This window comes from Aspergillus eucalypticola (assembly GCF_003184535.1).
Source record: "Aspergillus eucalypticola CBS 122712 chromosome Unknown BO83scaffold_9, whole genome shotgun sequence".
Classification (NCBI taxonomy): Eukaryota; Fungi; Ascomycota; class Eurotiomycetes; order Eurotiales; family Aspergillaceae; genus Aspergillus; species Aspergillus eucalypticola.
Window position 1 is genome coordinate 383,623 of NW_020290283.1, and position 22,857 is coordinate 406,479.

Below are 22,857 nucleotides of genomic sequence, written 5' to 3' on the forward strand. Positions count from 1 at the left end.
CTTCAATGCATTGTTCGTATATTCGTATCCATTTACATAACTAAATATAGACTAGCTCTAACTATAAGGTTAGGCTATATCGGGTATAGTGCCAATCTCTCTCTAACATGAGTATACTTTTTGTCATATATGTACAGACACGTAGTTTTTTTTTTTTTTTTTTTTCTTTTTTTTTTTTTTTTTTTATCTCTTTTCTATTTTCCTACCTCTTTCAGATTTGGCCAGGAATCTTATCCAAAGCTCTTTCTAAATGCTTTTTTAAAAAGCCCTATTGCTGGTAGATGCCTCCATATGGATTTAATAAGATGAAATGTCTGGATGATCTCAGAGAGATTCAGAGAGATGTTTTGGAGAAGCGCTTCTTCGAAAAATGTTAAAGGGGCTTCAATGAGGGAAAAAGAATCCCAGTCACAGCTAAAGTTCGCTGACCAACTTTGGCCGCTGCAGCTGTCTCGTTCCTCGGGTCGTGGCTCTGGCGCAAGTCGTAGACCTCGACCTACACCATGCAAGCAAGAGTGGACGGACACATCAGTGAGACCAGTGAAGCTCAAAATAATATAATACCATAGAAATGGCAAAAATATACAACAGAAGGGATTCAATAGACCGGCACGAATGAGCACTAAGCCCCGAAAAACTTGAAGAGCAAAATAAGAATACAAAAACATACAACAGAAGGGATTCGCTGGTGGTCACCCACCCAACTACTAACCTCCCGGCGTGTGGCTTAAGTACGGCTGAGCGGACGGGAAGCCCTGTTTTCCACACCCTGTGGTCGTATGTACTTACTCAAAGTACAACTCGAATGACATAGCCTGTAAGGAATAAACACCAAATACTTGTTTTTCCTGGAGGTTACAATTTTAGGAAAGTAATGAGTATGTGTGATCACGTATTGGTGTGAGGCATGATCAAAGTATAGTATACCAAAACCCTCTATACAGGCTGATCATCATCTCTCGCACAAGTAATGCTTGACTAGCAAAAGAGGAAGTTATGTTGGCCCTTTGCGGGAAGCAGGGACGTGTATATATATTCGACAATATATCCACGGGTCCATTATCGAAACCATCCACTTTAGTAAGTTAATGGAGGTAGTCCCGTCAGGGCAGTAATCCCGCGTGTGCATGGCGTTCCAAGGGAGCATTTGGCAAGAAGTTGTGCTCTTGGCAACCCCTGTCCTGTTCATACCCGTCACTGACACCATTGCAGCTGCACCACACGGTCGCCTGCATGAGACATTTGAGACTTATGCCCACGGCCTTTATGAGCAACCTCTGAAAGGCTCATTGGTGATTTCAATGGCCAATTATGCACATGAATCAGTGCTTCTCAGCTACTGCTGTTTTCCAAGCGATACGTTCCCCTAGGGGACATTAGATTGTACCCAGATCTGAACAGTTGGAACATGATTTCGCCTTCCAGTTAGTGGCTGCTGTGTACCAGATTTATCCGTGGCCCTTGCTTGAATGTGATATCTCCCGGTTCGGTGAACTTCCACTCGAGAGAAGAATAGCTGCCACTCAAACTGTTTCCGTGGTGACACAATTGCCTCATCCCAACTGTCCCCATCGAGACTGACTTCAACCCTCACAATCTCGTCTGCCCCCCATGCGCGCCCCCAGCCCTCAATGTACCCAAGGCCGACAATTACATCATCTGGACGAGGGCGGACAATCATCGAATCTGGCTCAACCCTCCAAACGGGTCTTTTCCGGACCCCTTCGGAGTCCGTTGGATCAAGCTCATTATAAAAGATAGTAGTAAATGGCCCTTTCGATCTTGTTGCCTGCACAGATAATCGACACAACCACTTTGTGGAATTCGTCCCAAACCATCCTGGAACAACTAACCTCACTGGTCCACCGCGCTCCTTAGTCAACGGTTGGCCATTCATTTCGTAAGCAACAAGAACTTTGCATGATAAAGCTTTCTTGATGGGTAAGTCCATTTGGTACCTTTCGGCTGAGACGCCGGCAAATTCACCCGAGTCCAGCCCATCGGACCAAACAAACAGTCCACGCTGAAGATCTGGCCGAGAAATGGACAGCAGATAATGCAGCGGGACGCCCGTCCATTTGACATTGCCAATGCGCCAAACATTCTGCGTGGGAGGATTTATGGGGCTGCCGTAGCAATTCATGGAAAGAGGTGACTGCCTCGGACGGCATTCCTCGTAATTGATCGAGATTGATGGAAAAAGGGCGCTCAACAAGCCCGTCTACTATGAGCTTCCAGCGCCCGGTACCCACAACGGCGGCTCCCATGTGAATAGTCTGGAATAACTTTGATTCCGGTGTCAGTTCCCCATTAAGTTCGTGGGGTGCAGGGGGATGCCGTATGAAGAAGCCTTTGGGGTGAATGTTGGTGACAGACTTGCGCTCCGAATCGAGGATGAGCCCCCTGCGGTCAATGAAGTCGACAGCAGGTAGGCTGTCATCGGCCATCACTTCGTACATTTTTAGGAAACAAAAACATGCGCTTCTAGAAAGAGAGAAGATATGATCAAGTTCAAGGGAGAATAATGTCGATGATCTTCCCGTTCCACCCGCAATAGCCGCAACCAGATGCAGATGCGCCTTCCCGAAACATGCCCCACGTGGCGTCAAGTGAAGAACCTACGTCCTATATTGAGTTGGGGCTTTGTAACATCGTATGTCTTGTACTTTGCACTTTTCCCTATGCCTTTCTGTTGCATAGAACTCACCATGGAAATTACTTCAGCAAGAGGTAGGGCACTCGCAGCGCAGAAACCCGCCTTCCTGGACGTCTTGGGGGATCTGTGGGATGCGCAGTCCAATCCCGAAGGTATAGTCAATCTGGGTTTGGCCGAGAATGTAGGACGAAACTGCACGGACTTCTTTATGATCTGATCATTAATATTGCTCAGACTCTCATGCATGCAGAGATGATGGAATTTGTCAACAGCAATGTAATGATTATTTCCATTTCTGCTTCCTCAATACCTCATACTAACGGTCACAGGCCCAATTTGACGCGCATGTATTAACCTACGGGGACGGGTTCAGTGGCTCACATCGGCTTAAAAATGCCATCTGTCAATTTTTGAACCGTTATTTCAGCCCCCCAAACTGCATTGTATCCGTGCGACATTGCCGTCACGTCGGGTGTCAGCAACGCACTCGAGTGTTGTGCTTGGGCTTTAGCCGATCCTGGTGACTACATCCTCGTCGGACGCCCCTACTTCAACGCTTTCAAGACTATATTTGGATCACGACCGCAGTAAAGAACATCATCTCAATTCCTTCGTGGTTCAAGCGCTGATTGTTACAGGATCGGACTACTTGAAGTCGCCTTCGGCACAACCGACCCATTCAGCATCACCGCTATCAACGAATATGAGCGGACTTATGCAGAGGCGGAGAGGAAAGGCCTCCAAGTCAGGGCTTTACTGCTATGCTCGCCACAATTTCCTCTTGGTAGGTTCTTCGTTTCCTGCATCCTATCTCACACTAATAAATAGATCGCTACGGAGGCCTCTGCACGACGCAACGGAGCATACGACCTGCCTGAGAGGCGTTGTCGGTGGGCTACCTACAAGGATCTCTAGATTCGATGAGTGTGGCAAGGCCCTCGACTATCGAACTGGTGGATTCTTGGGACATAAACCGATAACCTAGCTGTTCGTCTGGCTGCATTGTTCGAGCATCCGGATACGTCACTGTTCTGTGCGGCGAGATTTGCCCCACACATCAGAGCTGTCAATCATCTGTCGAGCTGGATGGTATTTGCTGGAGTTTGCAAATATGCCTCTACGAGCAAGGGATAAGAACCGTGCTCCGCGCAGGCCCATGGCAGGGAGCAAAACGAACGACTTCGAAACAAGTTGGGCTGAGTTGTCTACCTCGCTCAAGAAAATTCACACCAAAGATGCCTCAGCTTTGTCTTTCGAGGAGATATATCGCAAGTTCTATAATCTTGAGGAGCGTTCTACAGCAACAAAAGCAGCCAAACGAACGGAACGAACGCGAAGCAAAAGTGTCAGTTGAATTGAGCTATCTAGGAGAGCGAAACAAAGCAACGCGAAGAGGTGCTTTGTGTGGGCGGCCTGAGCGCAGCGCGTGACTAGCCTACATGAATGCTCAACATATAATATTGTCCTGGGAATGCGTGGAACGGAACTGTGTGAACGGATTCAACAACTAGAACATGAATGGTCAGATACAGAAGTCTACAAGTTAGTGACTGGGGCTATTTTGCTTAGTCTGCTGCTGTTGGTGAAGCAGCTGGTAGATGCGCAAGATCGTACTAATAAGAGGCGGGATGCAGAGGAGAGATTTTTAGCAGTACTCAAGGAAGCTTGGGAGGATCATCAGCTATGTATGAAAATGATCACGGATGTTCTCATGTATATGAACCGTGTTATGTCTAGGGACCACCGAAAGCCATCTATTTATGTGGCATCAATCGCCAAAAGGTCGGATGGACTAGTTGGCACTTGCTCGGGCAGTTCAGCGCGGAACGTCTTCACCAAGAGGCTACAAGAGCAAATCATAAGGACTGACTTCAGACATATACGAACAGTCCCCCAGCTTCTGGTCCTATCCTCGGTCCAAAGCATCATCAACAAGGATCTGCTGATACATTCATCCCCTGAAACATGCATCGAACTCGATCCTGATCCTGACCTCGACCCAAGCCAAGAACACGTAGGCCTCAGGGCCATGGGGATAGGCGCCGAAGACGCTGGGTAGAAGGAACTAAACACGCCCTGTTTGAGTCAGCAGGGAAGGTCATACAAGCAGAAGGAATAGGCATGTTGGGAGCAAGATAATGGACGAAGGACGAGGAGGATGGTGACTCGTAGGTAGCTATAGCTGCAACACTCATTTACATCTACATTTGCTTTTGTTATTCAGTTGTGTTTAGCTACGGCGACGACCTTCCTACGTCATGGCATGCGTTGTTCGCGTTGCTTACATGTTTCTACGTGTGTTTATGTGTGTTTACTGCGAGTTAGAGGGCATTGAGGGCGTTCGGGTCATATTCTTTGCTTCAAACGGTGAAGCACCTGCATAGCTAGCATCTCACTACGCCGGCTCGATCGGGTGTAAGAATATGAATTTAATTGAACTGAATTGAACTAGTTGGCAAGGCCACGGAACACAGCAAAGAGGCTAGGTATATCTAAAAGGCCTAAACCAGTTCTATTTCAACCTTTGCTTCTGTTCTTTACAAATACTTGCTTTCGTGATAGACATAGTATCAGCAACACATTAACCAAAAATAGAAGGGGAAATAGTCTCTACCTGCATAGTATTGGATATCAGTTTTATTAAGAAGATCAAAAGACGTGGAATCCCCGCCATCCTCAAGACCCAGATTGAAGAGAGTCTTATCATGTCCTTCGTCAATGCGCGTTTCTAGGATGCTGGCCAGGACTTGGATATTATGGTCTGGCTGTTTGCCAGTGCCCAGGAGTGATTTCTTCAACTGGATCGATTTCGGAGCATCCGTGAGATCTAGCTGGTTGAGAATATCCAATTCGGCATGGTCTTCGGGTATTGGAGCTGCGCTGGCTGTTTCGTAGCCGCTGTCACTAGGCAAATACTGTGCCGATCGCTGGGCCTGTTGCTTTTCAGCGTACTCGGCGAACTTGTTGAGGGCAATCTCGCCTCTCCGCTGTTCCTCCAACAAAGGCTTAGATCCAGCGGTCCGCATTTTGAAGGCTATATTGGTCGATCGCGGAGGGCCGGTGGGCGTCCCCCACGAATTTGTTCTACCACGCTGCCCTGCCCAGTTTATCGAATTTAGTGATGCGATAAGAATAGTTGAGCCTGTTCTAAGACACATACCGCACTTGGGTATTAGGTTGGATTGTCGAAAAGTGTGATTGCCCATATTATTTGTCCTTCTGATTACCGGAAGCAGTGATTAACTACGGCGGCGTCGGACTAGCACGCTAGCCTTACTTGGAATACCAGCAGGCGTTGATTTCTATGATTGCACCATACCCAACCGACTTCCTTTTTGGTGGGTATTGATACCCCTGATCTATTTTCAAGGTTAACTGTCCTCGTCTGCCTCCATGTATCTGAAGAATGAAAACATGGTTCAGTGGTATGCATTACCTATGGCCAGCTTATGACTTAAGGCAACAAGAAATAGCGCAATGACCAAGATCCCTTCCATGACATAAACATCTGTGAGTTGCTCATGTAACACATCGTAATACGAATGTGGTGCTGGAATTATGTTTAATCAATGTAATGGTATTGACGAGTTTCAATAACCATATCACTTCGTTTTCGGCAAAGCTCGTTGGAACCGCGTGTATATGTCACTGTAACAAAGCTTCTGATGTCGTCGGCATGATCCGTAACCTCGGGGCTGGGGAATTTTTAAGGTTTGCTGCCGTATGTTGGTTTTTTTTTTTTTTTTTTTTTTTTTTTTTTGATGAGAAGGATGTTGTCAGAGAAGAGAGGCTGCAGCCTCATTGAGTAACATTTTAGCCGGAAAATGTGATGACAATTCTCGGCTTTGTAATCTATCTTCATGTTCCATACCTGAGCAGGACTCTTGCAAACATTTTACCCTGCTTAAGTCGTATGATGCTGTATTAAGTGTTTCGCCAGGTGCCAAAGGACACGCGGATTATATAGAATATATCATATCTCATGATTTGGGATTTGGTTCTTTCTTCCACGGGCTGGCAAATCCACCGATCAATCTCTCCACATCGTCATGCAGCGACCAACTCGAGACTAGATTTAAACGAAACGAAGTAAGTAAGCCACAGGTACGACTCCATGGCTAGACCCTGATATGAAACGCGACGCCTCCATCAATATAGTATGTGCCCCATTGACCCTGCTGCTATGCTAACAGTTTGCGAAGTTCAGCGAGGAAATAGTGGCGGCCAGATTACTAGCTGGAGGGTTCAGGCAACTTGGTTTGGCTATCACGATGTCTATAAAGCGACAGGAGCAAGCTATACCGAGCTTATATTTTCCAATCGAACCTTATCGAGGAGAGCAGAGCGATTGTGCATCATTGATTAAACATTCTACACTAGTACTATAGATTGGTACATATGTATAATGGGTGAGTAAGACCCAGTCGGAGAGCCGCCTATCAATATGGATACTCTTCGTATCTAAAATTCCAAATTGTCTTTGCCGACTTGTCAAACCCATACCCTTTCGAGCTCGTAGCACCGATATGTTGAAGGACTGGCGGGACTATCACATAACGTTTCCACCCCTGTCGGTTGGCAATTTTCTCTACCATCATATCAACTAACCAATCGGTTGTAAGATCGGTATGTTCCAGAAATCGTGGCACTATCGAACGCGGGAAGACCAGGCCCTGCGAGCAGCATCCGTATTTGTTCATCTCGTGGACACCCGGACGAAACGGCCACATTGTCTGCCGCCCTGCCATGAAGTGTAGTCCGATGAACGCCGGAATGAAACAAAAAGAGATCATACAGATAGCACTTGCTGGAGTTGACTTGAAGAACCTTTTCTTTGCAGATACTATGGCTCCCGTTAGAGCAGCCCAAAATAGGAAAGCGAACGCAAGGTATCTCGGCCACTCCTCCGAGTTCCAACCCAGCAGGTCATCAATATAGAAGAGGCGAAGATAGACCCAGTCTTGTCCAGCTATTGTGCGCTGCTGGATTACATCAAGGGCGTGTAAAGTAGAAGAAAGCCAGCCCTTGGCAGCCAAAGTATCATCCTCAATCATGGCGACGTAATCCGCACCAGTCTCATAACAATCCTTCATCAAATGTGTAAAATCGTAGATAGTCTTATTACGATACCATCCTCCATCCTCCCAGGCGCGGATCTGCTCGTAATCGGGGTTATCATCGTTCAAATACAGGAGGACGCGGTCGGGTAGGGTCTCTACCCACTTCTCGGAGAATATTGGGTGAACGAAGGGATCGGTATGTGCAATGAGTAGATCAAGGAATATTGTGTTTCGTTCCGATTCGGTGAGGCCTTCCAGGAGAGAGGCTATTGTCAACCCAACATATTGCTCTTTCCTTCGGCGAACCGTCACTATCCCCACACAAATCGTAGCCTGGGTGTTGCCGGATGGCTTTGCTGCGGAGGGGAAGTCGCCAGCAGTGGTGAGAAAGGACTTTGCTTCTTGAATCCGGTGCGCGGAATACCGTTTCTCGTAGGCTCTACTGGGGTCGAAGAAGAAGGAGGTAGGATCGCGATGACTTGTCGACCGATAATAGCCGATCGAGAGTAGATACAAGAGACCGAGCAAGCAAAATAACAAGCCCGTTGGATGCGGCGATGAGATACTGGGGCGCATATGGCGAAGACACCAAAAGTTCGCCATTCGTGGTCTTCGAGAATTTCCTGGCCTGAAGGGCTGCAGTAATTGAATGGAGAGAGGTTCAATCAAGGGATGGATGGATAATGGAATGGATGGGGGGAGGGACGGCCGCAGACAAAGCAGGTCAAGTGATCAGCAATGCGACCCCCCCGTTTTAGGCAGGATCTTGGAGAATTAAGGTTGGCAGTGATCAGCACTAGACCCAAGGCGGTTTAGCTGACACGGAGAGACTGTGCCTGTATCGCCAGGCCAATCGCCATGGAGTTACGGTTGTACAAATACTATACTAGTAGTCAGATATGGCCCTGATAATCACCGTCACGGGTGGACAGCTGCCCCCTTTCCTGTCACTGGGATGGGGTGGCTCGTCTTGTCATTGTTGTGCAGAACCACAGATAAATCCGCTGCTACCTAATAAAAGCTCCTCAATGCCTTCATTACTTCTCGCTTTCATGGGCAGCTCTCTCCGGGCGAGGTAAATGATTTTCTCCTCCCCTCTGTCTGGCCCCTTTGCGTACGAGTTGTCATGACAGAAGGCCTTTGAATACCCGACGTGACCCCTCTATTCCGTACCGAGTGATTTGGTAGCAATCCGAAACAACAGCGGCTGCCTACCTGTTACTATCTCTGAGTGAAACTGGCGCCCCGGAAAGTCAGAATGTTATGAACCATTTTCTATTTTCAGCTCCAATCAACGCCATGTGTGTCTCTCTGACAAGATGGATAATTGATCAGTCACAAACTGCGTTCCACGCCTACGCCCCCTGTACTGCAGGAACAAACATGGAGGAACGAAGGTCTCGAGAAAGGCATCATAAAAGATCGCAAACCCTCCATATGTAAATTTTTGACCAACTGCTACTGTCATCCTTGTGATTCCTGTTGTCATCAACCTTATCCTTCTTTCTCGGCGCAATTGCCTACTACGAGAACCTGTACACAGGGACCTTCATCATGCTAATCCCATTAGCCTTCCTACGCAGAACCAAAAGTTTCCGCCCTCTCGCTACCTCATCCGCACCCGGGCCGCGCGAGCACAAGAAGGTACTGGTAACCGGGTCCTTACAGGCAGTCCTGTGGCGCTGTGCGATTCACCTCCTTCCGATCATTATGTCGGTAACCATCGTCACAATAAATCTGAATGGAAGATATATTGGCGCGGATTTGATGTCTCCGGTCAAGTCCGAGACCATCAATCTGCTATTGTTGCAGTTGATTGCCAAGAGCCATGAGATTATGATTGTGGCTTCCCTGAGCGTGATGGTTATGGATTTTGTACGACATGAACTGATGTTCGGCGGCGGTGTGCCTTTGGGTCTCATCGGTGCGGGTATCAATTTCAACAGGTTCGACTTTTTTCTTCGGAAAGAGTTTTATGGCTCGCTGGGGTACGCAGGCGCTCACGATAGCAAGCTCCGCAAGTTTCTTTTTGTTGGCCTGGTGGTAGTGGCAGGACTGGTAGCTTTCTTAGCTGGTCCAGCGAGTGCTGTTTTTCTTGTTCCCAAGTCCCAGGGCTGGCGGGTCGGGAGCAAGACTTTCTCAATAGTTGGCGAAGAATCTCAGTTTTGGCCCGATGACCTATCGGGTAATATGTCGGAACTACATCGGTTGTGTGGAAACGGAAGTTCGAGCACTATCGCTTTCTGTCCTGCTGGTGGTTATCACTCCCTGTGGACATATTGGGGAACTAAGGACCGTACCAGCTTTCAGAATGCTCCTTCCTATGCCAAGAAATTATCTGGTTCTCGTTTCTACTGGCCAATATCAAGCCCTTCGTCGCTTATCCCTCCACTCTACGCTCTCGGGGACACTAGAAATGGAACAAATGGGAACACATTCCTAGTGCAAGCCCACGCTGCTGTAACAACAGCTCTACAACGACTTGCAGACAACTGGTGGAATGCCTTTCTAGCAAGCGCTGACCTACCACCCAGCCAGGTAGATGACCGTATCGTATCCGCAGAGGTACGTAGCGCCATTGTTCGTCTCCGCTGCTCGGACCCACAGCTCCTGCGGACCCTGGACCAAATTGTGACTTTCCCATCGATACCTCGTGAATCCGAGTTTGGTCAGAGTTTCCCCCTCAAGATCGACGGTCTTCATACCAACCCTTCAGATCATCTACGCTTTTCTTGGGTTCGTCTTCCATCGGGCTTTGGCCCAGTTAGCATCGGGGGTCTTTTTGAGTCAGCGTGGGGTAGGAATGGCACGGAGAAGACTTCGAGTTCAGCGAGAATTGTTGTCGGTTGTTCTGTTCAGGCTGGATGGGTACCTAGTACTCTTTTCACCGACAAGTACAGTTTCTGGACTGGCTGGTATCCATGGAACATCAAGTTCAACAGCCGCACCCCCTCTTGGCATCCCGAATCTAACGGCTCTACAAATGGCCGAGTATCGTTTGGAGTTGATTGGCTCGACCTATTGACTCCGGAAGCGCCTGTCAGAGGCTCCAATACCTGGCGACCCTCAACCATAGAGAGCATCTTTTCCAACACTGCTTTACTCAGGAACACCCAAAGCGACAACACAACAAGAGTGACGTCGCTGGAAGGTTGGATTGACGATAGTGATCTCGGTCAGAAAAAGGTAGCGATAATTGAAGCCATCATCGGTAGCGTGGTGGTGGACGGCCTTAGCAGAACAGGCAGCTATCAACTGTTCACTCCTTCCGACCCATCCTGTAACGGAACTGTCGCGAACTCTGGCCACTTGCCTGAGTTCGAATTCCAGATACCGACACGCCAACAAACTTCCAGTAATGCTTCATGTCCCAGTCCACATGAAGTCACAACAATAAAGGCCGATATGAAAATTAGCGGCTTCTCTCTTCAAAGCTCACTTGCCTCTTACCTAGCCTTGCCAATCCTCTTAATGCACATCATGTTAACAGTCATCCACATTGTTCTCGTCATCTATCGAAAGCACACGTCAGGCAGTTGGACCTCTCTCGGAGAGATAATTGCGCTTGCCCAGAACTCCCAGCCTGCGCCCATAGCCTTGGAGAACACGGGTGCAGGCATCAGATCAGCGAAGACTTATGCTCGGGTGGCGAAGGTGCGGATACGGAAAGCTGCACCCATGGACCGCGGACATGTTGAGCTGTTATTCGACGATCTTGTCCAAGGAATTGACCAGCCTAATTCCACCGAGCAAGAATTAATTGGGCTTCAAACCCCAATCTTGCGCCATCCTGCTACATGGCCAGGCTATCCAGCTAGGACACCAACTCCAGGAAATGGCTCGATGGTATCACCGCGTATGACCAGATCTGGTTCCCAATCCCCATTTGGATTCACTAACATGCCGACCTTTGTTCGGCTGGATCAGTTGTACGGCTAAGTAGTCTTAGCAGCAGACTCGTTCTTGTTGGACCAGTGAGATGTGCTTCTAATTGGTACCCACTAGTTGGCCAGTACTTAGTGTTGCGATAGAATGTTGTTTCCCTTGTCCTTATGGTTACTGTTATTCCATACTAGTATCAGTTAATGTCCAATGTTGTAACTTATATTCTTCTTATTACCATATTATTCCCATGGGTGCGATGCATACTCATTTCACTAAAGCTCGCACAAGGCTTAGTCGGTAGCTTGAATGTTAGGAACAAGAACAAAATGTTGACAACAGAAGAGGCGAATGATAGTGATACTATATACATACTTAGTGATAGATGTTCTCGTTTCGATAAGTACCAGGCTCCTCAGTCCAAGCTTGCGTGGTTGGTTCCGAAGCCTTCAACATACCGAGGAAATATATATATGTATATATAATCATAATAAGCAGGAACTTGGAAAGAGCAAGAGCAGAGCAAGGATGAATAACGAAGACCGTTGGGCAGGTAGTAAGCACTAGTATGGGCTGAACCCGGAGTGAATTCGGCCCGAGGATGCACTAAATCCAGCCATGACTGATCGACCCGGACTCTACACATGTCAACGCCAGCTTTGCAGCAATCATGGAAGAGCTGCCGAATAATACTCAACCTTCTACAACAACGGGGTCCCAAAATAAATTATTCTCTCCCTCTTCAAAGCGGGTACGCGTCGTTGTGTCGCAGTCGAAACGGGGCTGCGTGACTTGCAAGTATGGGATGGTCTTCATCTTGCTATCATGTCACCAAGTCGACTGACCAAGATGCAGGGCACGTCGGGTCAAGTGCGACGAGCAAAAGCCCCTGTGTCGGCGATGCCTTCAAGCCGGTCGAGTGTGCGGCGGTTACAGCCGGGAAGCCAAGTCATCATTGTCATCAACTTTGCAGCCTGCTCTAAAATTTGGGGTCACAATGGACAGCCATGCGGAAAGGTTAAGCTATCTCGCAGCTCATGTGATGTCTCTAGATAACAGAGGCTGTTCTCCGCGAGAAGATAGTGCTTGGGGGCGTATATTTCTCCAGCTATCGAGTCAGGTCGAATGTGTCAAGGCCGCCGCGGTCGCTTTCGGGGCGGCGTATGAATCATCGCAGATAAACTTGATCGGCCATCGGCCCTACTCCACCTGGAACTATTATGGCTCAGCTCTAGCAAGGCTGCGATCTGATTTTCACAATGGGAGCGTCGGTGCAGAGTCCCTGGCTCTGGCATCCATGGTCCTAGCCTACGTGGAGATCCTAAGCCAACACGAGCAAAATGCGTTCACTCATTTTCTTGGGGCCGTACAGATCTTGACCAAGGCCGAGCAGCATCGCTGGCAAGCTTCATCTGCCGACATCCTCAGTACAATGAAAGATGCGCTAGTAAAGATAAACCTCCTCATTGGCAGCTACGGCTTGTCCCAGACCCCGCAGTATATGTATCTGGACTTTCCCAGAATACCGACTAGAGACGATGCGTTCTGTGAACCAGAGCTTGCGATTGACGCCGCAATGCACTGCCTTTATCGATCCTATCAGTTCATAGAGCAGGCTTCGCACTTGCGATACACGTATTCTAACTGGAAAGAGCATGATCCCACCATGTGTAAGGCTCAATCTGATGCGGCGGCCGAGTGTCGTTTTGTTCTTGATTGCCTTGCAGCGCTCGCCACGACGCTGCAAGCCCGATGTTCGTCCGCGACGCCGACGCCGAGAGATTTGGACATGCTGGCTGAGATTCATGCGGTTCGGACGCAGTTAACATCAGCGTTAATTTTCATCTTGTGTGCTCACAGCCCGTACGAAACAGCGTACGATGAACATAATGACCAATTCCAAAGCATAATAAGTGATGCTGCCGCGTCGGCGCGGCTGAGGCGGCGGAACAAACCCAGTGCTTTCAAACGCTTCTCAACGCGACCGGGAATTGTTAGCCCTCTCTTCATCGTGAGCATCAAGTGCAGAAATCCGTCACTGCGTGCTTTGGCGACGACATTACTTAACGAACAAAGCCGCGAGGGGCCTGCCGATGGACGAATCCTGGCGGCCATCGGTGCTCGACTGGCCGCCCTAGAGACGTCTTCCAGTGTTTCTTCTTCTCCCAACGCTCCGCTGGCTGTCTGCGACATTTCCGAAGGACAGAGAGTGTACGGTTACTCGGTGTCTCCAAGATTCAGTGGAGACAGCCGCCACGTCGTAGACGTTATTTTCCAGCGGCCCAGCCCGCCTCTCATGCAAGGGTGGGGACATATTGATTATTCTTGCCAGAATGGTTGGATGTACTGGTCAGAAACTATCGAGATATAAGGTATTTACTGACTCATTTATGCACAGAAGCCGCTAATCTCTTTATGTGTATGGAAAGGCCCATCAAACTCTCGCTAAGCTGCTTGCATTCCTGATCCTTTTCTAGTCCTGTGCCGAACGCATAACAGTATCTATTCAGAACCACATATTACTATTTTGAATCGGGTGGTGATTTATTGGCATTATGTGTGCATGGGCAATGTATTGTCTCGATGTCGGGTCTCTTATCTAGCATCTCACGGGAGTCTGATTGATGCCTTCCATTCGCCGTTAAAGTGCTGGTGGAGCTCAGCTCGGTGTTTGTTGCTGCTAAACCGGATTAAGTAAAGACTCGAGGGATGCATAAGTGGAGGTCATCTCGGTCTTTCGACACTTCATTGATGCTTATTGGTCCGTGTGTTATAATAGTCGGTAGCCTAGGCTTGCTTACACTTCCACTAGTCATTAATCGAGTATGGTCATATTTTTGTCACGGCTTGGCCCCGCAGCAGCGCCCTCAAATCCGTCAATATCGTTGCAGGTTGCATGAGAATGACATCAAGAAGGCAGGAGGGAAACTGGGCTGGCTTTTGGCAATATAGTCAAACGAGTAAGATCACTTCCGGCACCAATGTAATTTTAAGTCTAAATTACTGCCTAGCTGACTGCTGGGGCAGGTAGTTAAGAGGACCGCATCCCGCTCCCTGAGTCCACGATCTCTATCTCTTCGTCTACGCCGTGTTCCTCAGTTCTTCATTAACTCGACGTTCCCAATCACCGCTCTAGTCTCAATCACAGAGCGTTACATATCGTGGCCAAGAAAATGGCCATAAACATAGCAGCGAATAGAACGGTCGATGGTACCCTGCGAGCGCTGCAGCTCATCTTCGCCATCGTCGTCATGGGTACAGACGGCTACGGTATGAACCCACCAATGCATCTTACTCTATCAAGACATTCATTCTGACTACCATCACCTAGCTATCCACGTCTATCGCGGCCACACTGACTACGTGCACTTCGTATACGGCAACTTTTACGCTTACGCCGGCGTCCCTGACGAGTGGGGCTTCTTAATGTTCTGTGCTGGGTGGACAATTCTGGGCGTTTTCTTTCTCTTCTTCACTGCGGGAATCAGCTTCGCGGAGCATGCAGTGATTGGCTCTGTTTCTGTCATTGTTGAGGCTGTGGCTCTTCTCTCATGGCTTGCGGGCTTCATTGCGGTTGCTGTTAATGTGGGGAGTAATCCATGTCCGGCAGAAGAAGATCATTGTGTGTTGCTCAAAACTGCAATAGTCTTCGGCGCGTTAGAATCGCTGCTATTTATGATTACGACGATTCCGACCATCAAGCTTGTCTTTAACAGCACTCGCCGGCAGAAGACATCGACAATCGAAACCACGACACCTGTTTAAGAGAACGTGATTTAGGGATCCCTGTGAACAACAGGACTATCTGACACAGCTGCCCATAAAATACTTCCTATGTCCCGTATGTCGTGTCCGTTGAGACGTCTTGAAATAAAAAGAAGTTATGCTAGAGCATATACAGAGTTCCTTCAGTCGAGGCGAACAACGGCAACCTAGTGCATGGGTGTAAGCCAGCAATATCCACTTTTGCGCCATTTTGCTACATAGCCAAGCCATTAAGCTAGGTCCGACTTCCCGGTGTTAGTTGTGAAGTAGGACTATATAATTCTTTTCATATCTTATCAATACAATGATCCCCGAAACCCCGACTAATCTGGTATTCATTAACAGTGTTCTTTTTGACTCATCACCACACCGTTCACAATGCACGCCGTTTCTCACTCACTTAGCGGAATTAGAAACTTTAAAAGAATTATTATTATTTTCCGAAAAAAATGAAGGAAAGAGTACATAAATTGAAATTAGTAAAAACATACAACAGAAGGGATTCGCTGGTGGTCACCCACCCAACTACTAACCTCCCGGCGTGTGGCTTGAGTACGGCTGAGCGGACGGGAAGCCCTATTTTCCACATCCTGTGGTCGTATGTGCTAGATCTATTTTGCGCGAAGCTAATATGGCAGGGAGATCCTATGATCTAAGTGTTGTATTGCAGAAGGATGGAGGGCTGTCCACTTGGTCCAGTTCCCGAGGCAATGATTTGCCGACAACACCCAAGGGACCTTGTGAATCGCAATGCTTGCTTTCAGAACCTTGTCAGACTTATCATCAAGTTCGACAAATCTGCAGGCCCCATCTATTGTTCAGTTGGAGAGAGGCTCCGAAAGGCACAGTGCGTGTAGTGGATGAAGCTGTAGCATCGTAGGAGATCTCATCATATATTGAACAATAAAAATGAGCAGCTTGTGGATATCGTTTGAATTCATTGTATTGAATAGGTAACGGAGACATCGCCCAATGTCTGAGCATAGCGTGCACAGGAATTACGGCCATGTAGAGCGTAACTACCGTGCATCGTTATTAGTGAGGTTCATTGATATTACCCGACAAAGCCTAGACATGGAGATGACAACCACGCTTGAACCTCTCTGGAGCGCAGGAAGATCGTCGTCTTAGAACAGCTTCTTGCTGAGAAGGGGTAGGGCAAGTGAAGGAGGTTAAGGTCATGTTGCTTTATTCTATCGGACGAAAGCAGAGTAAGATCGTTGTGAAGTTGTGTGAATGGACGACAGCAGCAGGAGTAAAATGAATTACACCAGAGAGAGACATTAGCCTTTCAGGACCCGCCTCCATTGTACCAGCGTTGTAATTCCTTCTCACTAATAGCCGACTCCGACCACCTATTTCTGACTAGATCGTCCGCATCTCTAATGACTTCGAAGTCCTGTCAACTTACACACACAGTGAAGACTAAAAAGCGTAAAGAAAATACCAAGTGGAGAGGCGACAACTGTGCTCGCCAAGTGCCCCAATCTACGAAAGAGGGAGATTGAAGGAGAAAATATGATCTCGCAGTTACTTAGGTCTGGAGAAAGCAATGGATCCTCTACTTTTCTGGCTTCAGGCGGGGATGTAGCTCTCATAAATATCCCAGCTCCTCGCCTCAGTACTGTCAGCGGTATTCTTGGCATGTAACCAAGCAGACTAACTAGTATTTGTGAGCCAAACTGCAGAGGCTGGACTATTACGGATTCGGCAAATATTGCATCTGGTTGAAGCCCCAGCTGGTCGGCCAGCAGTAGTGTCTCGTTGGTAGCTTGCAGGTATTACTTGGCCTACGGTAAAAAGTACTCCATGAATGTCGAAACCTCAATTAGAGCTGAGGGGAATAACCTCACCAGCACTGTATACGCTGATGATGCATGCGTCGAAGCCTAGCAATGCACTATCAGACTGACTTTTAAGAGTCCTAGTCCCGTTCATCGCCGCTGCTTCTGACTTTCTACAGTGGTAGCAAGAGGCATCCGCGGCTGTCATCTCAGCACAGACCATAGGAGGGGGTGTGGCCCAGAAACTTTCAGTCACCACTGCTCTGCAATATCTTGCTTTTTCATCGGTGAGTGTCCTGATTAATTATCCCAGTACCAGTTGGCTCCATTGAACCTGACATAGTCGCACGCCCTCTCAAGGCCCGACCGCGGAACCAGAGGCATTGAAAACCGCCATTCGAGACAAGAAGGAGAGTTTCCCTTTTATTCTGTTGCCAGTTAACGCTAGTGGGGTCCCGGCTGGGCAAATGGAGAGCAACTATAATAACATGGGAACTTAATCCGTTTTATTCACTGGCAAACCCAGGAAGGCTCATTGGGCGTTACTGACAATGGCGGTACTTAGACTTGGTCGTGGATTATAGATCACAGAGAAAGCAAGCGTACAAGTGCGGTGGAATGAATTGTGATACGGAGGACATAACAGTGCTGCGGAAAGGAGCTAGATATGAAGTTGAGATGCTTCCCTCGTTACTTGGAGGAAGCTGGTGTAACGATGGAGTATGCAGTGTATACTTATGACCGGCGAGCCGAGGTTTAAAATTCACTTGATTCCCTGAATTCCTTCCGAGCCGGGCGACCGTGTAAGAGCAGTCCTTATGATAACCTGTTTAGTAGACATCCACTCCAGCCAGGGTCAGCTGACCCTGCGCCTCTTCTTCCTGCCTGGTCCCCGACCACCACCTCTTCCAGCCACTAATTCAACCTCTGGAGATCTACATAGGTCGGATTTCTACCCTCAACCCTTCGTCTTCAGATCAACTACCGTACTGCCAAGAGGTTGGAACTCCTCCTCCAACAGCCAGTCTAGGGATCCTGCTTCGTTGTTTCTGCTCCAGACCAGGGCACGAAGACGCGCAATGCTATTTCCTTACTATCTTATCGGGATCTTTACAAGATTGTACGGCGTACTAGTTGTATCAGCTGTCACAGTGCGAGCACTAATTATTGTGCAGACTTTTATGCTGTCACACCGACCTGGAAGCAGGACTGGCCTTACAGAAACCCAGAGAACTCTAGCGAAGTGTCAGCCATCGGAGCAGGAACAGACAGCAGGGTATCAGAAAACACAAATGTGCTTAAGCAAGAACTACGAATGTTGTATGTATTCTGCCAGCTGCATCCTTGACATTGCGCCGTGCTGAATATTGTGATTTAGACGAGGCATAAGCCTGTTATTTCCGCTGCTGCGTAAGTTGACTATCACTCCCTCTCTTATTATTCCACTGACAAAGCCGATCAGGCTTAACATCTACCCCCAGAGATGTTCAAATAATTCCTGTGGAACAATGACGTTGCCTGTACACAGCCTCTGGTCATACTGGCATTATCAGCATGTATGTGTTCATGCCAATGAACTGGTCATCAATCTCACATGCCTTCTTCAGATGCCTCTCGCTTCTTCCTTATATCCGATACTCCTTCCATGCCACCTTTTTGGTTATTCTTTTGGTGTCTATCTCGGTAAATCACCATGTCGCCACTATGATCTTTACAGCTCTTCACGATGACTGCGATTAGAAACGTGAAATGCATGTAACGCCCAATCTCACCTTCAGAAAACCTCAACGAGGAACTAACACTATACACTCATGCAGGATCAAATGAAAGCGACAACAATCTCTATGTACTTGCTCGTCCATTTCTGTTTAAAGTGGAGAGTCCCGAGAAACTGGTGAGTCTGTAGCAGAAATCCCCCGTTCATCGTCAGTGCACCTTTAACTTACAGTCAAACTCACCCCATAATACAGAGACTTCTGGAGTTATAGTCCCTACATTTGATGTGAGATGACAAGGAACTCTGGCTAGAGTTCATCCAGAGAGATATGCCGCGATGGGACGAATATCTCACACAATTAGATTGACCGGTTTGCTGCCAAGGCAGGTACCAAGCATTTGAACTGAGCCTCCTTTGAGCCTCTACGTGATGTGTTCGTTCTCCAAGCTAAACTATCATTTGTTACAGTGGGCGCCAGCGTAGATGAAGCCGACAAGGACGGTTGGATATTGTAGTCATTCCCAAATGAACATCGATGGAAGCTGCATTAGAGGCAGGAAAGCTAAAGAACGCTATTATAAACAGGATAATAAAGATACCATCAGGTAGCAATGTTTTGTGGAAACAATTCGTTATGTTCAGCCGCGTCTGATCGCACTCACTGGATATGTGAGAATCCAAAGGATGAGAGAGTATGACTTTCATACGCTAGAAAGAGCTAAGTCCCGTGTAATCTATATTACAGGATTTCCAAACACAATATGCTCTGAGATATACTAAATTTGGGTATGGCTGCCAATGAAAAAGGAAGATAATCAATATTGAAAGCCAAATCCATGCCTATCTGAAGGCATAGATATAAACTCGATTGAAGAAATCAGCGGAATCGTTCATAATTTCAGAATGGAAGCAAATAATGATGAGCTGAGGTGCCACTCAAGACACTACAAGGCCGGTGGCCTTACCAAATATAATGTTCCTAGGCCCGGAAGCAGAATTAAGCAGAATTAGCCTCACGGAAACTCAAAGAGCTCTCGATAGAATCATTACCCGTCGTAACAGAAACAGACGGCGAACTATCAGACGGCACAAACGTGTTCAAGCAAGAAATATGAATGGTTGTTTCAAGACGCAGTAGTCATGCCATGACTATGCGTCGCCGGGTAGCCGGGTGGTGTAATAGTAACCACCCTGGATGACACTCCTACAAAAGCATCTGAGAGAGATTCCTCGAATCCACGTTCGTACAAAGTGTGGTGAGTTCAATCCCCGCGGCTGCTGAAAGACCACATTGGAAGAGAAACTAAACATACGTACAAGGAGGCTTTCGTTACCGCAGCTGGACCAACCTCTAAATATAGACCTGCCCGAGCCACCCCAGCAGAACAAGTGGCGTTGCCTGTGCACAACCCACCGAATCTCCCTGTTCCTGAGCCAGAGCTTGTAGTTTTAGTCGCGACTGCGACCAGTTATATTGATGTAAACATGGGATCCAAAGAGGCCGAGAACTGTAATAACGCAGTGGATGCTAGTCAATTGCAAGCTGTTAATAATACATTCAGTTCCGATACGCTGGACACGGCTAAAGATAATATCAGGATAATTTCAAGCCATACTAGCAATATTATCGAAAGCCACCGAAGTCTTCAACTGGACAGGGACAGGAGCGAGCAGGCACACATGGGAGCTCACGTGGACGCACGGAACGAAGCTTTTGAGGGATCGCAAGGAAGAACGCGGGAGGAAGAACACGTGATGTCGCACACGAGGCATCGACAAGGGACTGGCGACGAGCATTCTGATTGGTCGATTGGATTTGGGAATAACTTGACCTTTCAATTTATCGTGGCTGCGAGAATACAGGATTACGGTACTGGTCTGGTCCGAGCTAGCTTCATAGTACAAAAGAAAGCATTACGAACAGTCTGAGATGCTATGTTTATAAGGCTTACTATAGTTATGTCTGATAAACCACCTTAAGGGCTAAAGTACATTGAGATTGAGTAGATAAGGTAGGCTTGAAAGCTGGATAGCCCTAAGCTCGTAGCCATGTTGGCTCGGGCTCTTTGATCTTGACACACACGTGTGTTCCGTAACTTATGCAGCAAAGAAGAGCATAATTGCTGGGTGTACCGAGACAATCATGGCACATTTGGTATATTGTTTGGCGCTTTCTCTGTAGATACAAAGTCCCCGGATATATCCCCTGCAGTGGTTGGCAGCTGTTCTGCGTGGCCAGTAGGTCCACATTGGGGTGAGTGTCTCTATTGATTTTGGATAGAGATATGAAACTGAGGTGGTAAAGGCTTTCTCCGTAGACGCAAAGTTCCTGGGTACATCTCCTTTGGCCTCGCTGGCAAGAAGGTTCGCGCGTCAGCCCATGTCTACCCCAAAGTAAATAGAAGCACTCATGCCTAATGTGGTAAATCTTTTCGCGGCTTTCGCTGTAGATGCAACTTGGGTTCTGGGCAGTGTTTGTTGACTGAGATGTTTACCCCACATCTTCGGGGAAGTTCTAATCAAATTTATATTAGCAGATATGAGGGACCCAGAGGTATATATATATATGTTTTCGTACCAGTTTTGTCAGCTTCAGGCGTGAATTTCTGGTCGGTCGATTCTGCGCCATAATGGCAAGGTGAAGACCGATCCCAAAATTGAAAATAACGCAGCCTCCCGCGAAAGGACGACGCGGACCTGCCTTTGATGAGCGAGCGGATGAGCTACTGCAGGATCCCGGAGTTGTTAGAGAGATGATATCATTATCGACAGTTCCTCCAACAAATATAGTGTACTTGCGCGCGCTCGGGCCGGAATCTCTCCAGCTCCGAGCCAGCTGTAATCTCAAGTGACTGTGACAGTCTGGGGGTGCGGTTTCCCATCCCTTAAATCCTCATCTTATTCCATTTCTCTCTTCAGGTTCCCTTCTCTCCCCAACTACTGATGTCTCCTTTATTACTGCGGCCCTTTAGGACATTGTGCAAATCCACAAATGACTGAATTTGTCGCGTCTTGCGTCCCCTAAGCCTTGGTAGGTCGTCTCTACAGGCTTATTATTCTGCGCATTCAGTGTCTTTTTTCCCCTGCACTCAATATTAACGAGATGGCTATTTAGGGACCAACTTCTCTCGCCCCGTCGAGACCTTTGGCGAGGCTGGCTTCCCTCAATACGTCCTTAGCCAGGTCAAGGACCAGGGCTTACACCGTCCCACCGTTATCCAGCCTCAAGGTTGGCCTATGGCCCTCTATGGTCATGACTTTGTCGATATCGCTGAGACGGATTCCGGAAAGACCCTGACCAATTGTCTTTCCGCCATCGTTCACATCAACGCCCAGCCCTCTATCGCCCTCGGTGACGGCCCCATTGGGAACAGCACTCGCGACTGCAATTTGGATGATATCTCTACTTTTTATCCCAGCATTCATCGGACTACACTTCATCGCAGGACGGCAGACAATGTGGCCCATTCATCCCGGTGTCCATGAGATGAACTTCTCGCAGGGCCTGGCCTTTCCGTGTTCGATAGTGCCGCGAGTTCTGGAACATACAGGCCTGACAACCGACTGGTTGGTTGATATGATGGCCGAGGCAATCGCCGACAAAGAGGAATGGAATCGTAAATAGGTGTCAAGGGCAGAGACCTTTTGTTGCGTGCTGTGGCGTCAGCTCTAGTAAATATATAGAGCTGCAAGAAGCCCGCTAATGATCTAATCTTAGCAGTAACTAGTGCCTAACTGGCCGTTCTAAGAACATATACTGGTATTTCCTCTTACACCACAGCTCTGCTTGTACTAGCCTGTAACATCTATGAAACACAAAGAGTTTACAGCTACACAGTGCCCATTCTCATATTCAATGAAGAGAGTCAATACATTGTAGACGTTATTTCTCACGGTCGAATCCGCTACAGGCCCAAACAAACAATGGTAAACAACTCTCCGCAGTTGTTCTCAAGACGGGCCTCTGACACCCTCACGCTCACTAGAGATAGT

The 22,857-nt window shown here is 47.9% G+C and overlaps 10 protein-coding genes across 10 annotated transcripts; 7 read left to right on the forward strand and 3 right to left on the reverse strand.

The window, feature by feature from the left end:
• Positions 1–1,309: 1,309 nt before the first annotated feature.
• BO83DRAFT_377485 (molybdopterin binding oxidoreductase) lies at positions 1,310–2,450 on the reverse strand. The gene has a single exon (XM_025531003.1). It carries the CDS (start codon positions 2,141–2,143, stop codon positions 1,367–1,369), a length of 777 nt encoding a protein of 258 aa, XP_025389223.1. The 5' UTR covers positions 2,144–2,450; the 3' UTR covers positions 1,310–1,366.
• A 258-nt stretch (positions 2,451–2,708) lies between these two features.
• Positions 2,709–3,571, forward strand: BO83DRAFT_425978 (uncharacterized protein; the record flags this gene model as incomplete). Its single annotated transcript, XM_025535241.1, has 6 exons — positions 2,709–2,837; positions 2,891–2,932; positions 2,986–3,028; positions 3,084–3,243; positions 3,295–3,400; positions 3,485–3,571. The coding sequence occupies 6 exons, from the start codon at positions 2,709–2,711 to the stop codon at positions 3,569–3,571; spliced, it is 567 nt and encodes a 188-aa protein (XP_025389224.1).
• A 130-nt stretch (positions 3,572–3,701) lies between these two features.
• Positions 3,702–4,983, forward strand: BO83DRAFT_245510 (uncharacterized protein). Its single transcript, XM_025526998.1, has one exon. The coding sequence runs from the start codon at positions 4,128–4,130 to the stop codon at positions 4,713–4,715; it is 588 nt and encodes a 195-aa protein (XP_025389225.1). The 5' UTR covers positions 3,702–4,127; the 3' UTR covers positions 4,716–4,983.
• A 243-nt stretch (positions 4,984–5,226) lies between these two features.
• Positions 5,227–5,682, reverse strand: BO83DRAFT_425979 (uncharacterized protein; the record flags this gene model as incomplete). The annotated part of the gene is made up of 1 exon (XM_025535242.1): positions 5,227–5,682. One exon carries the CDS (start codon positions 5,680–5,682, stop codon positions 5,227–5,229), a length of 456 nt encoding a protein of 151 aa, XP_025389226.1.
• Positions 5,683–7,012: 1,330 nt separating this feature from the next.
• Positions 7,013–8,397, reverse strand: BO83DRAFT_377487 (uncharacterized protein). The gene has a single exon (XM_025531004.1). It carries the CDS (start codon positions 8,317–8,319, stop codon positions 7,096–7,098), a length of 1,224 nt encoding a protein of 407 aa, XP_025389227.1. The 5' UTR covers positions 8,320–8,397; the 3' UTR covers positions 7,013–7,095.
• A 768-nt stretch (positions 8,398–9,165) lies between these two features.
• On the forward strand, positions 9,166–12,186 carry BO83DRAFT_407409 (uncharacterized protein; the record flags this gene model as incomplete). The annotated part of the gene is made up of 2 exons (XM_025533959.1): positions 9,166–11,562; positions 12,166–12,186. The coding sequence occupies exons 1-2, from the start codon at positions 9,271–9,273 to the stop codon at positions 12,184–12,186; spliced, it is 2,313 nt and encodes a 770-aa protein (XP_025389228.1). The 5' UTR covers positions 9,166–9,270.
• Positions 12,187–12,273: 87 nt separating this feature from the next.
• Positions 12,274–14,423, forward strand: BO83DRAFT_416321 (uncharacterized protein). Its single transcript, XM_025534689.1, has 2 exons — positions 12,274–12,396; positions 12,454–14,423. The coding sequence occupies exon 2, from the start codon at positions 12,596–12,598 to the stop codon at positions 13,967–13,969; it is 1,374 nt and encodes a 457-aa protein (XP_025389229.1). The 5' UTR covers positions 12,274–12,396; positions 12,454–12,595; the 3' UTR covers positions 13,970–14,423.
• Positions 14,139–14,684, forward strand: BO83DRAFT_245560 (uncharacterized protein). Its single transcript, XM_025526999.1, has 2 exons — positions 14,139–14,558; positions 14,626–14,684. Exon 1 carries the CDS (start codon positions 14,308–14,310, stop codon positions 14,548–14,550), a length of 243 nt encoding a protein of 80 aa, XP_025389230.1. The 5' UTR covers positions 14,139–14,307; the 3' UTR covers positions 14,551–14,558; positions 14,626–14,684.
• On the forward strand, positions 14,685–15,687 carry BO83DRAFT_463345 (MARVEL domain-containing protein). Its single transcript, XM_025537340.1, has 2 exons — positions 14,685–14,868; positions 14,930–15,687. Exons 1-2 carry the CDS (start codon positions 14,772–14,774, stop codon positions 15,361–15,363), a joined length of 531 nt encoding a protein of 176 aa, XP_025389231.1. The 5' UTR covers positions 14,685–14,771; the 3' UTR covers positions 15,364–15,687.
• A 4,497-nt stretch (positions 15,688–20,184) lies between these two features.
• On the forward strand, positions 20,185–22,350 carry BO83DRAFT_436501 (uncharacterized protein; the record flags this gene model as incomplete). Its single annotated transcript, XM_025535961.1, has 2 exons — positions 20,185–20,374; positions 21,980–22,350. The coding sequence occupies exons 1-2, from the start codon at positions 20,350–20,352 to the stop codon at positions 22,348–22,350; spliced, it is 396 nt and encodes a 131-aa protein (XP_025389232.1). The 5' UTR covers positions 20,185–20,349.
• Between the last annotated feature and the right edge of the window lie 507 nt (positions 22,351–22,857).

Coding starts and splice junctions, on each gene's coding strand:
- BO83DRAFT_377485 (XM_025531003.1), bottom strand. CDS start 2,143: ATGAATTGCTACGGCAGCCCCATAAATCCTCCCACGCAGAATGTTTGG.
- BO83DRAFT_245510 (XM_025526998.1), top strand. CDS start 4,128: ATGCGTGGAACGGAACTGTGTGAACGGATTCAACAACTAGAACATGAA.
- BO83DRAFT_377487 (XM_025531004.1), bottom strand. CDS start 8,319: ATGGCGAACTTTTGGTGTCTTCGCCATATGCGCCCCAGTATCTCATCG.
- BO83DRAFT_416321 (XM_025534689.1), top strand. CDS start 12,596: ATGGACAGCCATGCGGAAAGGTTAAGCTATCTCGCAGCTCATGTGATG.
- BO83DRAFT_245560 (XM_025526999.1), top strand. CDS start 14,308: ATGCATAAGTGGAGGTCATCTCGGTCTTTCGACACTTCATTGATGCTT.
- BO83DRAFT_463345 (XM_025537340.1), top strand. CDS start 14,772: ATGGCCATAAACATAGCAGCGAATAGAACGGTCGATGGTACCCTGCGA. Junction 14,869..14,929: donor CATGGGTACAGACGGCTACG/GTATGAACCCAC, acceptor ACCATCACCTAG/CTATCCACGTCTATCGCGGC.